The 19,103-nt window shown below is 58.8% G+C and overlaps 2 protein-coding genes across 2 annotated transcripts; both read left to right on the top strand.

The window, feature by feature from the left end:
• Positions 1–3,868: 3,868 nt before the first annotated feature.
• Positions 3,869–12,641, top strand: LOC149865290 (tapasin-related protein-like). The gene is made up of 6 exons (XM_090041286.1): positions 3,869–3,987; positions 5,052–5,381; positions 6,014–6,313; positions 6,827–6,976; positions 12,049–12,126; positions 12,297–12,641. The coding sequence occupies exons 1-6, from the start codon at positions 3,903–3,905 to the stop codon at positions 12,524–12,526; spliced, it is 1,173 nt and encodes a 390-aa protein (XP_089897412.1). The 5' UTR covers positions 3,869–3,902; the 3' UTR covers positions 12,527–12,641.
• Positions 12,642–12,729: 88 nt separating this feature from the next.
• On the top strand, positions 12,730–14,478 carry LOC149865289 (uncharacterized). The gene is made up of 4 exons (XM_090046305.1): positions 12,730–12,766; positions 12,898–13,209; positions 13,333–13,661; positions 13,971–14,478. The coding sequence occupies exons 1-4, from the start codon at positions 12,730–12,732 to the stop codon at positions 14,169–14,171; spliced, it is 879 nt and encodes a 292-aa protein (XP_089902431.1). The 3' UTR covers positions 14,172–14,478.
• The last annotated feature ends 4,625 nt before the right edge of the window (positions 14,479–19,103 follow it).

Raw genomic sequence — 19,103 nt, 5'->3', positions numbered from 1 at the left:
CGACATCAACGGCCGGCGGAGCTCACCCATTCGGGTGACAACTTTTGGTCCCTGTCCGCACCCTGGTGCGGACACCACGAATACCCAAGGCCATCCTCCTCAGGCGGCCCCAAGGACTAGCAGCGCTGCCGCGTACCTCGATGGGAAATCAACAATAGTCTGCAGCTCCACTAAGCTTTCATGGGCCAAACCCCATTCCCTGCCAGCGGGTAGTGCAGGGGCTGGTTCTCGCTCAGCTTTCCTCCTGCCTGTGGGGCCCTTCAGGTCCCTACAAAGAGGACATGATTGCAAACCAGGGAGATGTAGCTCAGCAGCTGCACATGGTGCAGCCTTGGCACAGGCACATGCAAGCAGGGTGCTGTGATCCAAGGGTTGGCCAGGACCAGGGAGTGCTTCCCAGGCCTGGGGAGGGTGGAGGTTGGCCCCATCCCCAGCATGTCCCGAGGCTCTGGGGAGGAAGACGTGAGAATCATCCCCTCTAGCCCAGGGAGCCAGGCAGGAGATGCACCCACCCATCTCGCTGTTGCAACCCTGGCAGCCCCGGCTTGGCCTGCAGATGCTCGGACCTCCAGGCCGCCCATCCCGACCTGTCCCCTCCAAGCACAGACAGAGCAGCACTGGGCTCATGGCACTTGTTGCAGCCAGGGCAGAACCATGCCAAGACCCCTCAAGGAGGATCAGCAGCAATCGAAGTCCCAAGCAGACCAGCTTGGGGAAAGTGTCTGTCTCCCCACCCAGGCCAGACTGGAGGCATCTTGGTCCTACTCCACACTGAGACAGAGGCTCCGAAGTGCAGGGACACAGAGTGACATAGAGCTGATGCTGCCTCAGCTGGGTCAGCAGGTTCCCCTGGGGAGCAGTTTTGGCTTCAAATGTCCAGGACGCATTGCAAGTCCAGCCCCCCTGCACCTCTCTCCAGCTGGATTCTTCTGCACCCCATGTGCACGCCATCCACAGAGTGTCCCAGAGCCCCTGCCTACAGCCCAGCTCTGGAATACTGCTTGCACCCCTCCGGCTTGGACAGGTTTGATGCTAAGATCCCTCCTGGTTTTCAACCTCCTTGTCTGGAGGGACATCACCTTGTTCTGGGACGGGGGAGCTGACTCGGCAGGCAGCAAGGGCAGGCTCTGAGTGTAGCACGTGGAAGCTCAGGGAGGGGAGAGGCAGTGCTATGAGACAGGGCAGGAAGCAGAACGCAGAGCAGCAGACGTGTAAGGGAAAGGCGGCCTGGCACGCCGGCCAAGAAGGTTGGCCCATAACAGCCTGAAAATTCCCACAGGGAGGGGGGAAAGGATTCACTGAGGATTTTAACACAGGACCAGTGGCATTCAAAGGGAGAACCATGGCCTGAGATGACAGCTGGCAGACTAGCAGCTCGCCCACATATAGGACCATGCTGTAGGGTGGGTGGTGCTAGAAAGTGCCAGGGACCCACAACCACAGGCTGTCTCCAGCCAGGATCACCCTGTCTGGCCTGTGTGGACAGCAGAGAGGGGCTTGAACCCTTCCCTGCTCCCCCCAGCCAGCATGGGGGCAGGCACTTTCCCTGGGCCAGATACAGGCAGCTCAGAGCCTGAAGGGAAAGGAAAAGGGGGCCCACCTGGGATTTAAGAGTGGGACCTCTGCCACCATAAGCAAGAATCACAGCCCTGGCCCAAGCAGCCAGCTGGATGCAAAAGTCACTGTCTCCAAGCAGAGGCAGGCAGGGCTGGAAAATTCTGCCACCCCCGAGGCTGTCATCAGGGCTTGTGGTTTCCAGCCCTGTCCATAGCTCTGCTGAGGACACAGAGGGAAGAGCCATGTCTCCAGGAGAGTCCTGGGTCTGGGAGGTGTTTGTCCCTTTTGAGGGGAGATCATGGACAATCCCAGACCAATACAGGATTTCCTAGGACAGAGCTGTTCCCCTCCAAAGGGGGAAGGAATTTCAGGACCTCTGCACTGGGGAAACTAGGACCATGGGTCAGATTGCTGGTGTTGGCCACAAGCACAGAATGCTGCTCTGGGCAAGCCTCCCTCACAACCCATATGAGACTTGAACTCCAGACCTCTTCAAGGCACTGCAGCCATTACCCTTCCAGATTTGTCATCCAGAGCCAGGCAGAGTCTGGTCTTGGTGTGGCTGCATGCAACTCTTAGCTTAAAACCAATGGCAAAAGGGGCTCAGCCAGGACTGAAGAAGCCCAAGTCCAGGTCCAGTGGGCAACTGTGGCTCCAAGATAGGAGCATTTGGGGCCGGGCAGTGCAGGGCAAGGCCAGAGGGGTGACACCCAGGAGCTGCAGCAAATCACTCAGGAGCCAGGAGCAGGGAAGAGAGAAGGGATCCAGGCATACGTGTGTCCTGCACACGTGTGCCCCCTTACCTGACCTGAGGCAGAGGCGGACGCAGCAGCAGCAGAGCCAGCAATAGGGGCAGCATCAGCTGATCCCCCTAAGGTAAGTGGGCAGAGAGACCAGACGCAGCTGAGCCAGATCCGGAGGGGAAGCCCCCAGGGTCCCTCTTAGCTGAGCCGGTAGGGAGCTGCGCTTTGGCAACGGCATTTGTGTCAGCGTTCGTGCTGGCAGGCGAGCAGGAAGGACCAGGAGAGAGACTCCTGCTAGCGCAGGGCAAAGGCACCGCACTCAGCCAGAAACAAGCACAAGTCCTACGATGGTGTCGATGCGGAGTGCTGCCAGGGCCCCTACCTGGGGGGCCCAGCTTTCCCAGGGCTTGTCTGAGGCCTCCATTCAGATAGAGCCCATGGGGGGGCTGGTGTCCCCCCATCCCCTGGCCTGCGGGAGTTGCCCAGCAAGGCCCAGGGGGGCAGACATTGGGGACCCCACCCCTGTCCTGCAGGCACCCGCCTTAGGGCTCTGGAGGCACAGGTGAATGAGCTCCAGGAGGAGGTTAGCAGGCTGAGGGGAATCAGGGAGGCGGAGGAAGAAACCAATGGCTATTTCCTTTCCCTGCAGGGCCATGCAGCCAAGGAAGAAGCACCTCAGGAATTGCCCTCCACTGCAGAGTGGCAGACGCTCACCTCCAGAACCAGGGCTGCTCGCAACACAGCAGCACCAGCTCCTCCGGTCCGGCTGGAGAACAGGTACGAGGCCCTGGCAACTCTGGAGGAGAAGGAGGGAGAGGAGGCAACTGGAGAGGAGGCAACTCCACACTCTCCATGATCTGAGCAGGCCAAAGGAGCTAAGCAGTCCTGGAGGAAAAAGCATCAAGTGATCATCATAGGCGGCTCCATCCTGAGAGGTACAGAGGGCCCCATCTATCGCCAGGATCCCTCAACACAAGAGGTCTACTGCCTACCCGGAGCAAAGATTCAAGGACATGAAGGGGATGATCCAGGCCATGATCCAGCCCACTGATTACTACCCCATGGTCCTAATCCATGTGGGTACTAATGATTCGGCCAGGAGAAGGCCTGATCACCCGAGGGCGAACTACCATGCTCTGGGGGTGTGCTGAAGGAGATAGGTGCACAGGTGGTTTTCTCTTCTGTCCTACCAGTGAGCAGACGTGGAAGACTACATGAGACGTTCAATGCGAAGACCAGCTGGCGGCTTTGGGAATGGTGTCTCGAGGCGGGCTTTGGCTTCCTCAACAACGACCGGCACATCACAACAAGAGACATGCTCGGGTGGGATGGGCTCCACCTTTCCCCCAAAGGCTGTGCTTTCCCCCAGCTCTGGGGACCGGGGGGGCCCCACACGCCATGCAGAGCTCGGGGCTGACCCTCCCCTGCTCTCCCCAGGGCCACGGGCAGGGCTGGCCCCAGGGCCCGCACGTCCCTGGGATTGGCAGCAGCAGCTCCGGTGTCATGCTGCACCTTCGCCCCTTGTCCCAGCCCCTCCCTGGGACTCCTGCAAAGTGAAAGTACCCAGGCACGGCACAGGGATCCACGCAGGCAGAAGAGGAGATGGCGACTGTGGGGGGACGCATGGACGCCTGGGCCCTGCGCCTCGGGGGCCTGCTCCTGTTTCTCCTCGTCCTGGGGACAGCAGGTAAGTGCGGGGCTGGCGGGAACAGACTGGTCTGGCTGTGTCAGTCCTGGTTTGATGACAAAGTTCAACTGTCCCTTCCTCTGGGGAGGGAAAGCTGTTCCTCAGGCCCCCAAAGAAGCAGCCGTGCAGTCGCCACTTCCCAAGGTTGAGACCCTGGCTCGTCTCAGCCCCTGGCTTCCCTGGGCACCCACAGCACCCGCACCTCTGGGCGCTCCTTCTCCTGCGACAGCTCCAGGACGGACAGGGGGTTTCCTCCTTTACAGAGGAGGGATCAGAGTTCCCCAATGTCTCCAGCAGCACGGCAGTCTGCCCCAGAACAGCCCGTCTCCCTGGTGTCTCCGGTTCCCTCTGTGCCCCCTCGGGCTTCACTCTGCCCTCCCTGGGGCCGTCTCTCCTCTCTGTCTGCCCAGCGACCTTTGCTCCCATCCAGCTCTCTCGGATAGGGTTGCCAGCCCTCCCAGATGGGCCGGGACTCTACTGGAATAGGCATCGATCTCCCGGTGACTATAGAAAGCAATCCTGGAGATTGATATTGTGAACAGGTTGAGCAGTATGATTAATAATGACATTACGTCGTGTTGGGGGGAAAATCTGCCAGATTAGCTTCAGTCAGAGTTGGCAACCCTACTCTCAGAGCCTCTCTCTCCTCGGGCCCAGGCAGCCACAGCTCCAGTAAAACAATTAAAACAGTATACTACCAGGGGGACAACACACCCTTAGCACTATGAGACATGAAGCCATGGGGAAGCAATGAGGGGCAGTCTCCAGGACCTCCACCCAAGCCCACAGTGCCCTCTGCCCCTGGGGTGAGCAGGGCATCAAGACATCCCACCAGGGAGTCTTTACAAGCACTGTCTTCAGTCAGGCAGCTCACACCAAGCCTCCCAAGGCAGCAATCCCGCTGGCCCAGCCTCCTCAGTCCCCCCCAGTGCAGGGGCAACTGAGCGCTGGGACCAGAGCCCGCCTGGAGCAGTGAAATCCCGGCAGCCCCGTGTTTGCAGACAACAGCCCAGCTCTGGGTGGGCCACAAGGCCTTACGGCTGCCCCCACTTCCCCCCATGCAGGTTCCCAGCTGCAGGTGACCACGGCGCCCTCCTCCACGGCCCACGTGGGCTCGGGGACTATGCTGCAGTGCCGGTTTGATGTTGGGGGGCCGGTGGCCCTGGGCTCCCTGCGGGTGACATGGTATTTCTCGGAGGACAAGGTGGCCTGGTACGAGCAGGGCAGGAGCCAGGCCCAGCCCGGAGCCAGCCTGCCATCGGAGAAGGAGCTGCGGAGCGGAGACGCCTCCCTGTCCCTGGCCATGGTGACGGTGTCAGACGAGGGCTTGTACCGGTGTGTTGTGGGCTACGGGGCACAGCAGCACCATGGGGAGACCACCCTGCGCCTGCTCGGTGAGGACTGGAGAGGGATCCGGGGGATGCCCATGACCATGCTGGGGCTAGATGGGTGCTGGGGACAGCACATACAAGCAGATCTGCGTTATTCATGTCAATTAATAATAACATTGTCATGTTGGAAAAAAATCCCCTGGAATAGCTCCAGTCAGAGTTGGCAACCCTACCTCCAGCTCTCTCAGAGCCTCTCTCCCCTCCGGCCCACACAGCCACACCTGCAATCAAACAATAAAAAAGTATACTAGCCGAGGGACATCCCTCCCTCAGTACTCTGAAACATGAACCATGGGGATGCAATGAGGGGCCATCTCCAGGCCTGGTTGCCAGGCCCACGCTGCCCTCTGCCCCTGGGGTGAGCAGGGCATCAAGACGTCCTACCCGGGAGGCTGCATCTCAGCTGGGCACTGCCCCACTGGGGCCCCAGCACCTCCCTGGGGACTCCTGCAGGGAACAAACTTCTCTGGATTTGTGTGCTCCACGTCCCCTTATCTAACCCACCTGGTTGTGCAGCTCGGGGATGGGAAGGCCTGGTCCACCAGGCACGGTGCTGCAGTGCCACTCTGCAAGCAGGGTGACTCACAAATGCCACACCCCAGGTCCCACATGATGCAGTGACTCTCTCCTTCCAGCTGCCCCGACGATCTCCATCCCGAGAGAACCAGCTGTAGCCGATGTGGAGACCTCGCTCCTGTGCCACGTGGGGGGGTTCTTCCCCAGGGACGTGGACGTGGCGTGGCTGAGAGACGGGCAGGTCCTGAAGGGCTCCACCCGCTCCAGCCCCCAGAGGAACGCGGACGGGACCTTCAACCTCACCCTGACCTACACCTTCATCCCCGCCCGCAGTGACACCACCAGCATCTTCTCCTGCCGCGTCCACCATGTGGCTCTGGGGCAGTCGCTTCAAGAAGACATGCCCCTGGTCATCCTAGGTGAGTGCCTCTGCTGGGACCCACCTCCTATCCTACCTGTGGACACTGAGGCGGTTCTTTCCCCCTCCCCGAGGCAGCACAGAGCTGCTCCAGGCTGCATGCAGACAGCGCTGTGCTGCAAACCAGCATGGTGTGGGGCTGCATTATTTAATGGGAATGCTCCTTCCCTCCCGGAGGAGCTGAAGCATCAAGGAGCAGAGCGACGCAGGCCTGATGGGACCTCCCAGGCTGCTGCATCCAGGCCCCTGTGTTCCCGGTGCATGACCAGGAACAGGGATCCCCAGCATCCCAGAGCATCCCCAGGCCCATCACTGTGAGGGCAGCAGCCAGGTTGCAAAGGATGCCAGGCCATGCACCAGATGTGGCCACAGGAGAGACAAGGCCCTGCCCATGCCCTACCCCTGCAGCCAGAGGGAGGAGGGGATTGCAGGTGGAGGCTGGCTTGGGGGTCTTGGGGAAGACCCTGCTCCCTTCAGAACAATGCTGCAAGCAGAGCTCTGCCTTGTTCCATAGGTGGATTAACACCCAGGCCTGCTGGGCACTGGCGCAGAGGCCTTCTGCCAATGAGGGCCCCTCCACAGCGAGAGGCAGGCAGCGCATATGCACTGCTCGCCACAGGCACACAGGTGGCCAGGAACCCGGCAGAGACCAGCTCTCCAACAGGTACCAGCTCCACAACCCAGCAGCCACCAGGTCTGACCACAACTTATACAGCTGGAGGGGAAGAAGGGGCATGGGGGTGGAAATTGAAGCTCCCACAATTAGGGATGGGGCTGGAGCAGGGACATCACTGCCCAGCCCCTGACAGGGCAGTGCATGCTTGGGGCAGGGAGCAGGACAGAGGCGCAGGTGGCTCATCCAAGGGGTTGGGGTGGGGGAAGCAGGGGCAGCTCCCTGGTGCTGCATGCACTCCTGGGGGAGGCGTGGTGGGCTCTTGCCCCCAAGATTTGTGCATGGGGCAGTGGTGGGCTGCACTCTGTTTTCTCAGGTCTCTCTCCACCACCACTTTTGCCCCACGTGTCCCCTGACTGCCCCAGCAAAATATTAGTCCAAGCATTGCAATAGTATAAGAGCCATGGCACTTCCGGCTGTGTCTCTGTCTGTCCATCACGCCAGCTGTGCATGTGCCACCCGGAGCCTCCCGGACAGCAGATACACAGGCGAAGGCTGCCTGGGCCAGGCTGTGCTCCCTGCTTGGGAAGGGGTGTAGGGAGAGACCCAGGCTGTGGCATGGGGTATGCTGCCACAGAGAGTGGCTTGCGGCACTGAAGGGGTCATTGCATGTGGTGCACGGTGGGTGGCACACCGCAGGGTGCCTCACGGGCAGTGGGTGCGGTGGGGTGCGGGCAGTGTCTGCCGCTGCAGCACGTGGCCACATGGTGGGGTGCCCCCCAGTCCCTGCGTGGCACACTGCAGCAGCACTGTGCACCACACCCGCACAGCCTCGAGCCATACCCCACATGCACAGGGAGTGCCCACTGTCTGTGGCCATGGCACTCGTGGTGACATGGAAGGGCACGGCTCATGGCAGGACATGGACGAAGCAACCGCCGGTGCAGGAGTGCCAGGAGCACCCGCCAGCTGCACCACACCAGCACTCTCCAGGTGGCAACATGCACAAATACACCAGAGCCCCCCACTCCAGGAGCGCCCGCCACCTGTAGCAAGCAGCAACGTGGTGGGCACCCCCACATGTGCAGCACCATGCGGCCATGTGTATACCACCCTAAAGACCAGCCCCCTTGCGGGGAGGGGCCACCGGCTGTGATCACAGGGTGCTCAGAGAGTGGGTGTCACACGGGGCGCATAGGGGTGGGGCGTGGCATGCAGCCACAGGGTGCCACACAGGGAGCGGGCATGGGGGGCTCAGACAATGCCCATCAGCAGAAGCACAGGGCTGCGAGCCAGGGCATGCCGCTTGTCCCCACAAGCTATGCCCCCGCTTGCCATACGCCCAGTGTGCCCTGCACCATGCCCCAGGGCCATGAGCCACATGCCCCCCATGCGCCCCACACTCATGACCCTGGGCCACTAACCATGGGTGCAGCCAGTGGGCGTTCCACAAGCTCCCGCACCATGGCCGCTCCCCCCGGCATGCCCCGTGGTCATGTACCACGCCCTCCCCTCCCCCGTGAACCCTGGGTTTGGTGCTGGGGTACGGTGAGGGGAGCAGCCACTGGCTGTGGCATCATGGTTTCGGTTGCTCCCCATTGCCGTGTGGCCACAGCCAAAGGATGCTCCCCTTACCATGGCTGCTCCCCACACCACGTCCCAGCACCACTGCCCCCTGCTCACCCTGTGCCACACCCCATGGCCACTCCCCATGCCATGGCCGAGTCCCACACCACGCCCCATGGCCGTGCACCACCCCTCCACTCAGCCGCCTGCCATGCCCCCCTCGTGTGAAGCAGCGGAGAGCGGGGCGGAGTGGGGCTGGACCCAGAGTGGTAGCAGGAGGGAGGCAGAGCAGGGCAGGACCCAAAGCAGCAGCAGTCGGGGGAGTGGGGCTAGATCCAGAGCAGCGGGGGGGCACGGAGCCGGACTTGGTATTCCATGCCTGGCCTCACACCCTCTCCGGCCGGTCATTCATGATGGGAATTGTGATAGCTGAGGTATAAAAACCTTGAGGCAGGAAGGAGCCAGTGGAGGGAAGAAAAGAAATACGTTGAAATATAATCAGGAAGGTCTTTCTGCCCCCTCCCTGCCCTGCACTTCTCAAGGGGCAGGAGAGGGTTTTGAGTCTTTTGAGTGCAAATTGCTGCAGGGCAGGAAAGAGATGGGGCGAGGGGAGGGGGAGAGGGTGTCGTGTGGGTAGGGGGGAAAAGAGGGAGCGGGGAGTCTGGGACATCAGCAAGGATTCGTGGTGGAGCTGCGTGGGGAGGCCCAGAAGGGGATCAGAGGGGGCTGCAGAGCAGGAGCGACGGGCACTGGTATTGCTGCGTGGGGAGCCCAGGGCTGGGGCTGGAATAAGAGCGGAAGCTGCCGTTAACCTTGCGGAGATGGAGAGGAGCAGTGTGTGCTGGCCTGCAACAAGTGCCTGGATCCAGGGGCAGGGCACTGACTGCGGCCCACCCCACACTGCTGCTGGTGCCCCAGTGCTGCGGGCAGTCAGGGAGGGCAAGCAGGTTGGAGGAGCCGTCTGCCAGGGACCGGCCATTCATTACCGTTCGCTCTAAGCAGCGCTGCCAGGACCTGCTTCTCTTCACTCCACAGTGAGGCGTGAGCTCCGGCTCCTGGTTCTCCGTGCAGAGATTATAGCTTTGAAGGCCATCACCACGCAGGGTACTTGGGAGACTCAAGGATCCTGCATTGATCTGATAAAAAACTCACAAATTCTCTGACAAAACCCCCAAACTTCACGAGTCAAATGAAAACCAGCTCCCCGAACCGTGCTCACTCCTGCAGGGGGGACCCATGCCCCCAAGATGTGTGCGTGGGTGGGTGGGGGCTGGGTACTGCCCACTTCAGGGCTGGGCTCCTGCCCTGCTGCCCTCCCCGCAGGCCCCCGCATCCTGGCTGGTGCGACGCGGAGCTGCAGGGCACAGCACAGCTGCGCAGGAGGCTGCCTGCCACCATGAGCTCCGCGCTGCCCTGGGGACGCATCCCCTGCCTGCGCGGCCGCAGAAGGAGCAGCAGCACGAGGTTGTGTGCTTGAGAGCGGGGAGCACGAGCCTGCAGCTAGCACTGCAGAGCCCCTGCCCCAAGCATAGATAGGGAAGTCCTTTGTGGGGGCCAATTGGGGCAACCACACCTGGCCTCGCACTTTAGGGGGTGGCGCAGAGTTGGGTGGAGCAGCAGCTCCACATCCAGCCGCTCACTAATCACCCCCCACACCACCAACACCGCCAGTAGCTTATTCAGGTCCAGGTCCAGTGAGATCGGAGTGGGGGCAGGGTCCCATGTGAACTGATTTGCCCTGGGCCCTGCACTCTGCTCGGGTCAGCTCTTTCAAGAGGGCACGGGTCTGCCCCACCTCCCAGGAGTGCATGCTACGGCAGGAGTCAGCCACGTCTTCCCACCCCTGAGTGACCCACCCGTGGCCCTCTCCCACTCTCTGCGGGGGTCCTGCAGCAGCCGCTCATTGCAGCCTCGGGCCCTGGACCCCAAGCCCTCATGCTGCCTGGCTGGGCAGCCGCCCCAGCCCTGCCCAGCTCTGTCCGTCCCTATGGGGCCCTCAGTCTTGCCCCCACTACCCTGTGGGAACTGCTGTCCAGGCTGCCGGGAGGCCATGTGCATGTACAAGGTATAATGTGCCATAAATCCAATCCTCAAAGGGAATTTAAAAGGCACCTTTTGCAAAAAATCCTACTACATACAAAAAATAGGCAGTGGGACTGACAGAAATTAAAACACTTAAGTATGGATATGCAAAATAAGCCCTTTTCAATATGGATTTGGATTCGGCCCGAATCAGGGACAGTGATTCGATTTGTTGTTTCAGATCACCGTCTCTGATTTCATTTGGCCAAACTGGAGAATCAGCAGTTCAGACATAGACACGAATCTTGGGGGAGCAGGGGCTTGTGACCATTGTGATGCTGGGGCAGATGGGGTGTCCCACAGGAGTGCAGCACCCCCGTGCTCAGTGATGAACCCAGAAGTGTCCTTCCAGTCCACACCCAGGTTGGTTGGGGAGCACGCTGTAGGTTTCCCCCTCGGCCCCCAGCTCAGTGACTGGGTGCAGTAAGACCCTGGGAGCCCCCCTAGACCCAGGAGACACCAGTTGCTGAGCCAGGGGGGTGCAGGGGCCCCCAGCACACTCCCCAGAGGACCCAGAAGAGGATCAGAAGTTTCTGCTCCACTTCTGAGTCTGCTGCCGAGAGCCCGAGGGGCCTCCATGCACCCAGCATCACAGCAATCCCAAGCCCCTACTAGTTAGAGGTATGTAAAAAAACATTTAAAGCTGGGTCTATGTCCAAATTGCCAAATCTTTTCATATCCCTCTGAGTTGATTCAGAGGACTCCGATTCGATTCAGAGAGATTAAAGGGTCCTCTGTTTCAATTTGGATTAAGAGATTCAGGACCTCAATCAGGCTGAATGTCCACCAAATGAAATCAGGAACCAAAGCCTCTCACAGCCTTATTAAGTTGTCTGTGCACTTCACCAACTGCCAGATAACTGATGTTCTCAGGATGTTCAAAGCAAAGAAGAAATTCCCAGCAATGACGCTGAAGTGGTTTCAGATAATAACACCCAACATTTGTTGCCTTTTTTGTCCCAAGGCGCCTGAAACACTGCAGCCATATAGTCCTTAACAGGCCCTGGCCTGGGCAGAGGGAGGAGAGCGGGAAGCCTGGACCAGAGACCACCCTGTCCTGGGCAGCCAGGAAGGCTCCCACCTTTTGCCTCGAGCAGGATCTGGCAGCCGCCCGTTGGCACTTTTACACGTGCTCCGAGGGTGTGGGGTGACACTTGTGTGTTAGCATCCCCGTGCATAAAAATGGTGGTGGCAACACTTGAACTAACACTTGAACAAACTTTAGTTCAAGCACCCCCGCCACCATTTTGAAGCGCCGGGACACTGATTCATGGCAAAACTGAGTAGTTAATTTTGACATTGCATGTTGGACTTTTTGAATGCACCATTTAAGCATTTAATGTGTCTTTTTATTAATGCTTTTGGACACAGTCATGTTTATAATTGGGGGGGGCCTCTAAATTTATGTTTGTCCAGGGCCCCGATAAATCTTAATCCACCCCTGCCTTGTTTTCTCTTCCTAACGCCGAGTGCAGCAACTGTAATCATCCTGGCCATCCTGCTCGGAGTGGCAGCCATCGTAGGACTTTCCTGCTGTATGAAGAGGAAGAAAGGTAAAGTGGGGAGAGGCCATTGGGCTTCAGGGTCACAAAGGGAGGTGACAGGTCAGAGAGGGTGGAGGGAAGTATGGGTGCCAGGGGGTGGAGAGGCTTGAGCTCAGACTGGACGTATCTCCCATGCCATCCCAGGCTGACCCCTGTGCTGTGTGTTGCTCTGACCCTAGGCTGGGCGGTCCCCTACTCTGTCGCAGAGGTGCAGGTGCCGGAGCGGTGCCTTCTGGGCCAAGAGGTGACCCTGCGCTGCTCCATGGAGGGGACGTTCCCCGAGGACGTGGCCGTGACGTGGGAGAGGATCCACAGCGAGGACAGGACGGTGTCTGGAGAGCGCTGGGGACCAAGAGAGCCCCGAGCACCAGCCGCTGATTACCCGCCCTCCCCCCGGGCTGGGGAGTGACAGAGGAGAGAGCCGGGACCCGCCTCACGTCCTCCCTGACCTTCACCCCCACGGTGCAGGACGACGGGGCGCGGGTCCGGTGCCTCTTCCTCCATGAGGCCAAACAGATCAGAGAGGAGCGAGTGTCCCCGGAGATCCGGGTGTGGGGTGAGTGCCCAGCGCCCCAATTCCACCTCCGGGTGTGGTCAGAGCCTGCTGCTATCATGGAGGGATGGAGCTGGGGACAGACCAGCTTTTGGGGTGAGCAGGCCTCACCCAGCCCTCATGGCACTACCCCAGGAACAGCCAGCTCCCTGGGGGGCCCAACCATCCATCACCCCCAAGCAGGATCCCGTCAGTCCCTCGCACTAACCCCCCCGCTGTCTCCCCAGCCCGGCCGCAGGTGTCGGAGATCCAGGTGTGGCCCGAGTGGGACCCCCGCGACAAGGTGCCATTTGCTGTCCAGCTCCACAACTTCTACCCCCGGGAGGTGCCCCCAATCCAGTGGGGCTGGGACGGGGCCGGGAGCTGGGGGGCAGACCCCGCGCAGATAGACAAGAACGCGGACGGCACGTTCACCGCGACGAGCGTCTGGAGAGTGCCCAGCCGGAGCCTGACCCGGCCGGAGCTGCGCGTGCGAGTGTGCGTCCAGCACGGCCCCGGAGAGCCCCCGAGCGAGAGAGAGCTCAGCCTGGGGGCCGCGGGTGAGGAGGGGCCGTGTCCGGGGGTCCCAGCCCCGCTGCAGGGGTGTTGGGTCTGGGTGGGGTGTGAGGGGCCGCGGCTCCCCTGACGGGGCCTGTCCCTGCCTCTGCCTCTTCCCTTCCCAGGGCTCCTGCGGCCCCCGGAGGTGTCCGAAATCTCCCGGACCGAGTCCATGGCCACAGGGAAGGGAGTCACCCTGAGCTGCCGCATCGCGGGGCATTTCCCGGGGGAGCTGAGCGTGACCTGGCTGCGGAGGGGCAAGGGGGAGCCCACTGCTGTGACCCTGCGGGACTCGGCTGAGTGGAGGGTGGAGCAACACGGCCGTCCTGGCACGGGACGGGAAGAGCTTCCAGCAGGAGACCAGACTCATCCTCTGGAGTGCCAGGGACAAGGGGGCAGAGTACATCTGCCGCGTGGGACACCTCGCCCTGGAGACCCCCATCGAGAGGAGCTGGTGAGTGGTGGGGGACAGGGCAAGCCCAATGGCTGTTCTGGGATAAGGATCCTGGTCACAAGTGGCAACTGTCAGGGGATGATCCTGACCCCAAACCGCCTCCCCCAGCTCTTGTCCCATGTCACAGTAGGAGACCCCATGTCCTGAGAAGCAGGCTACAGCCCCGCACCTGCACTCCCCCGTGTCCCAGCAGTTGTGTGCTGCCTGCAGCCCTACCCAGCTCATGGGGAAGCTCAGAGGCTCTGGGTCTACCAGGTGAATGGACCCAAGGTCCCAGATGGCACTTTAAGGCTTGTTCTTGTTTTCTAGGCCATGTTGAGTCCGACAGAGCCTGAAGGAGGTGAGGAGGTGGCTGCGAACAGAGGCAGCTTTGTCGGTGTGAAGAAATCCTTCTCTCTCTCTGTTCCTGGGTCTGAGACCTCCCATCCTCCTTATTGTTTCCCACCAGGGAACCTGGGCAACCAGTTTGGTGATGCTGGTCACTCCACCAGGGGTGATGACCACTTTTAAAATGATTGGTTGCCATCAGCAGGGTTCAAAAAATACCTGGTTCTGGGTGGATCCAGGTGTTGAGACCCAAAAGTTATTTAAGGTTAGTAGTACCTCAGGCTGCTGTCTGCATGTATTAGCCAGTATGCTTGAAGATTAGCTATGAAGTTAGATCTAAGTACATCAGGTGCATATCAAAAGGGCCACTGAACTCTATAGTTGATGAAAGGCTCAAAATATCCCGTATTGCTCAAAGTCTTTTCTCTGGAATCCCTTTGCTTTCCTCTGCCCCCATTCTCCCCCTCCCTGACCAATAAAAAGTTATCAGTTGCAGCATGCTTGGCTGTGAATCAATAAAGTCAAGGGGGAGGCACAAGCCTTTTCAGCTCCCGTTGCTCGTCAGACTAAGGCGAGTGTGGCTTTTTGCTTTCCTCCAGAACAGGAGGCTACTTTTGAATGCCCTGACTAAAAGAAGCACCCCAAGGTACCAGAGTGGGCTAAGTACCCCGCTGCATACCCCTGGGTTGTGACCCGCCTGCCTCCACTGGGCTCCAAGCTGGTGGAAACCCAGCTCCGTCCAGCCAAGCTTCAAGCTGCAGGGACCCCAGCCCAGTGGCGGCAGGGGCTGCGCTGTGCCCACCTCCGCCGGGCTGGGTTCTTAGCAGCGCAGCTTGAAGCTCTGTGGAGGCAGGCGGGGCGCAGCCCAGGTGTTCCCACGAGAAAACCCCGAGGAGCTGGAACTGCTGAAAAGCAGAACTGCCTCCATGCCCGAGAGCTAGAAGCCCAGATGGTGCAATGCAAGCTGGAGGCCGAGCTATGGCAGCTTGAGTGGGAAGACTAAGAGACGCAGCGCAAGCACGACTCTGAACTGTGTAAACACAAGATTGAGCTGCTCCACTTAAAGTGAGATTTAGGAGCCCAGGAGGCACTGTGCCAGTATGAAGCTGAGCAGCACTGAACGGGGAAAACTGCACCCCCGGTAGGGTGACCCCCAAGGACTTCATCCTATACAAAGACACAGAGGATCCAGAGGTGTTCCTGAGTAACTTTGAAAACCAAGCATGCTGACAGAGCTTGGAAAAAGAGCGCATAAGATACACTGCTGGGCTGGTAATGGGCAACATGTCTGTTATCCTGAACAACCTGTCCACTAGGTCGGTGAATGACTATGATGCCTTTTAAGTCATTCATTGTATGCAAGAGGTATAGTTTGGGTCCAGATCATTTCAGGAAGAAGTTCCACACAGCTGCCCCACAGCAGGGAACGTCTAAGGCTGAGTTTGTGGCCCGGTTGGGGAGTCACTCCTTAAATGGGTGGAGGGAGCCAAAGCTGACACCAGAGATAAGGTGCTGGACTTTATGCTGCTAGATCAACTCTAGTCTAGGTGCCCATGGGAGATTAAACAAGCTCCCTACAGTGCTACAGGGACCAGTCATCCATGCACCCTGCCAAAGTTGCATCTCCTCCCCTGCAAGGCAGTGTGGGTCCCTGGGACATCTGTTTGTGCTTTGCCCTTCCCTGTGTCTCAGGGAGGAGAGGGGAGGGGAGGGGAGGGGAGGTGTGGGAGAAGGGGCCAAGGTACAGCGTGAAGCTGGAGCTGTTCCTGCCACACACCCACAGGCCAGGGCCAGGGGCTGGCCCCACTCCATTGCTCCTAGGAGAACAGCAGGGACTGGCAGGCAGGATGCGGCCCAGAGCCCTACTGCCCCTTTCCCTGGAGTGTACAGCACCTGGCACACGGTCAAAAGGGGCCTGAGCTGTAGCTGTTGTGTCAGTGGCCAGGCCCGGGCAGGAGGGAGACTGGAGTGGGCAAGAGTCAGCCTCCTTATTCTGGCAGCTGAGGGCCACCTGTGGTTGGGCCCCCCATGGACAGAGAGCAAGAAGCAGCCCCCAGCCACACCACAGAGACCGCACATGGAGGGAGGACAGCAAGAGCAGCCTCTGTGGTGGCACAGTAGGGGCACATAGCAGGGAACCCTAGCCCTGTTACCAGAAGGCAGGCTGGTCCCCTTTAAGACCAGAACTTTCTGGGCACAGCCTGCTGGCAGGGTAGGGGTTAAAAGCTGAGCCTGGCCAGCTAGCTAGTCAGGTGACCGGACGGGGAGGCCAGGAGTATAAGATCCCTGGGTGCGGCAGGAGTACCGGGCAGTGGCCAGGGGGAAGGAGGTGTGGCAGAAAGCCACCTTGTTTCTCCCCAAAATCTCTGCCCTGTGACACTGCGACTAAAATCTCTGAGCTGCAACCATTTGATTAGGGTGGGCCCTGCACACAGGGGACCGCACCCTCCGCCTGTCTCTTTAGGTGACCTGAGCTGGCTGCAGTCCTGAGGGAGGGGGAACCTGCTCCCTCTGCCCACGGGACTGGCATCAGCCACCTGGGTGGGGGGTTTCTACCTGGGGAGCTGGGATCTGCCCGGTAACAGGTGATGTATTTCAAATTGGTTGGCTGACAGCCAACTGGGGCTGACCTCCACTGGCCCAGGGGAATGAGGTCACAGGGGCTATATAGGTGGCAGGGGAGGAGGCTCGCTCTCTTCGGCCATGAGGTGAAGCAGCAGCAAAGCAGAGGAGACAGAGGAGCCTTGCCATCAGGACCCAGCTCTCTCTCACCCCCAGACTCCAGGGGGGAAACTGGGGAACTCTGGACGATGCTTGTGAGTAAGCTACTCGATCGGATTAGATATCGAGCCGGCAGTAACACGGATGCGTGATCAAAAGGCTACCTCAGCCACACTGTTTGCTCTTTAGGATTCCTAAGATATTGCTCAACCCTGTACCCTAGTTTCCCCTACCCCCTGTAATCAATAAAGTTCTCCTTTGTGACCGGTGTGGGAGACTTATTGTGGGGTAGATCTATATTACGCCTAAGAGACCCCTTAGGTCTGCGGACTAGGGGAGACTTTGCTTTTTGCCCCCTTGACTTGGGGAAGTGCCCCAAGTGCCTGTACCGGGTCGAGTACCCGTCGGACTATTAGGCCTGTGTTTCCCCAAGGACACAGGGCCGAGACAGTCCCTTCTCGGGGTGGTGGGGGCGACGTTACCCCCAGACTAGCGAGTGTGCTCCAGGAGAGGGGTCGGCTGAGCATAAGGCGCCCCAGGGAGGCATTTGGAGGCTGGAAGGTGGGCGGGCGCAGGGGGGTGGGCGGCTCAACGCAGGAGCGCCCCCTACTGGCCCGCCACAGGAGGTTGTGCGTGAACGCTCCACAGAGAAGCATGGCTGCCAGTCCAGCTGTTGTGAGAAGGGACTATTGATGACTCCTAGAGAAGCAGCGGCAGCGCCACAGGGAAGAGCTTCACGGGCAGCGGAGAAGCAGAAGCAACAAGCCAGGAAGAAAATGTAAGCTGGCATGCCGCCTTCTTTAATTCCTATTTTCTTTTGTGGTTATAGCCCACTGAATTCTTGTTGATAGATACACCAGTGCTTTGTGGATGAGACTGTCGGGGAGGAGGAGACATCATTAGCCCCTTGGGCACAGTCATAAAAGGCCAAAGGAGCCTGGTGTACCAGTGTGTGCAGTTGTATAGGGCCAGCATCTCAGAGCTGGGTGCAGGACTATTAAGTTGGGCCAGTGAGGGTTCAGGGCCACTGCCCAGCCTTGAGCTTGCAGGTGATATATATGATGTTTGAGAGCAGGCCCAAAAGCCAACAAAGAAAATACTGCTGAGAGGCCACAAACAGGATAATCACGGACTCTCTGTCTGCAGGATGACATTTGGACTGTGGGTTGATAAATAGGGATGGTACAAACTGAACCTACCTTGAACCCACTAGCATAAGTAACGGTGCTGAAAAGAAAGCTGCATGTTTGATGATAAGGAAGATGTTTATGGGGAAGAACTGCTCAAAGCCTATTATTGTGTAGCTGTAAAAATTAACTAACAAGACCATAGATACTAAGTGTAAAAATTATCTACAAAGCAGACTTAGTGCTTCAAAGACACAGCTGAAACAATCAAAGATGCCGTCCTCCTCCCTATCACTTAACATTTCAAAACAAGCGTAGAGCCAAAAGCCCATTTGAACTATTAGAAGTTTTCTCACACTAACCTGATATCTTGCTTTCTTTTACAGTGGGAAATTCCCACCTGCGCGCATATCGTGTCATGCGCACTAGAAGTTTTTAACTAACTATAGAGGTTGAGTCAATTAAGTGTAGAATTTGTGACCCAAAACTGTCTATATGAACTTGCTGACTTCTTATCAAGGGGGGCTGGTTCTCGGAGGAGACGGGCTGCTCTGTGTTGTTGTGTGCACGCTTCAGTAAAGAGCTTTGAGATAAGACTTTGCTGGTGTTGCCTGTCTCTTGTGGTCAGACAACGGACCGGGGAAGTTGGGGTTTGAGTCCCTGACAATTTTGGCACCCCAGATGGGACTCGTCTGACTCTCCAACGCGAGATCGGACTCCGGAGCAACGCAGCGCGCATCCTCAGACTTTGAGGAGCCTTGCCCGGTGGCTAGATCCTGCGTCGGCAATAAGGCGTTGTCCCATGAACCGGCCGAAGCCCGTAGAAATCCAGCACCGTCACCCTGCCCCTTGCGCAGGACCCGGTTGGAACTAGGTAAGTGAGTGCTCGGTACAGAGAAATGGGACAAGGAGGCAGTAAATGCCCGGGGGATGCCCCGTTGCCTCTCATCCTAAGGGATTGGAAGGATATATCCGGGACGGCCGGATTGTCCAAGGCTAAGATGAGAAATTTGTGTTGGATCCAATGGCCGTCATTTACTTCTCATTTGTCCCCGACTGGAGACTGGCCGGAGTGTGGAACTTTTTCCACAGAGAGAATGAATTTCTTACGGGATATTTTGGTTGATCTCCGACCAGGACAAATGAATTATTTGTATGCGTGGTATAATTATAAACCAATGGAGGGACGAGTGGCTTTTGAAGCTGTTTGTATGGTTGACTCATGTAAAAATCCCCGCCCTCTGCCTTAGGGCCGCACAGGGAGGAA

This window comes from Crocodylus siamensis, chromosome 4 (genome assembly GCF_052110815.1).
Source record: "Crocodylus siamensis isolate JL-2025a chromosome 4, ASM5211081v1, whole genome shotgun sequence".
Lineage (NCBI taxonomy): Eukaryota > Metazoa > Chordata > Crocodylia > Crocodylidae > Crocodylus > Crocodylus siamensis.
Note: the sequence above shows the minus strand (reverse complement) of the source record. Positions and strands in the feature narration are given on the sequence as shown.

Excerpts from the sequence above, each read along its gene's own strand:
- LOC149865290 (XM_090041286.1), top strand. The coding sequence starts at position 3,903 with ATGGCGACTGTGGGGGGACGCATGGACGCCTGGGCCCTGCGCCTCGGG. Across the intron at positions 3,988-5,051 it reads CCTCGTCCTGGGGACAGCAG|GTTCCCAGCTGCAGGTGACC; the intron begins GTAAGTGCGGGG and ends CCCCCCATGCAG. Across the intron at positions 6,977-12,048 it reads AGAGACCAGCTCTCCAACAG|CAACTGTAATCATCCTGGCC; the intron begins GTACCAGCTCCA and ends CGCCGAGTGCAG.
- LOC149865289 (XM_090046305.1), top strand. The coding sequence starts at position 12,730 with ATGGAGGGATGGAGCTGGGGACAGACCAGCTTTTGGG. Across the intron at positions 13,210-13,332 it reads GCTCAGCCTGGGGGCCGCGG|GGCTCCTGCGGCCCCCGGAG; the intron begins GTGAGGAGGGGC and ends TTCCCTTCCCAG. Across the intron at positions 13,662-13,970 it reads ACCCCCATCGAGAGGAGCTG|GCCATGTTGAGTCCGACAGA; the intron begins GTGAGTGGTGGG and ends CTTGTTTTCTAG.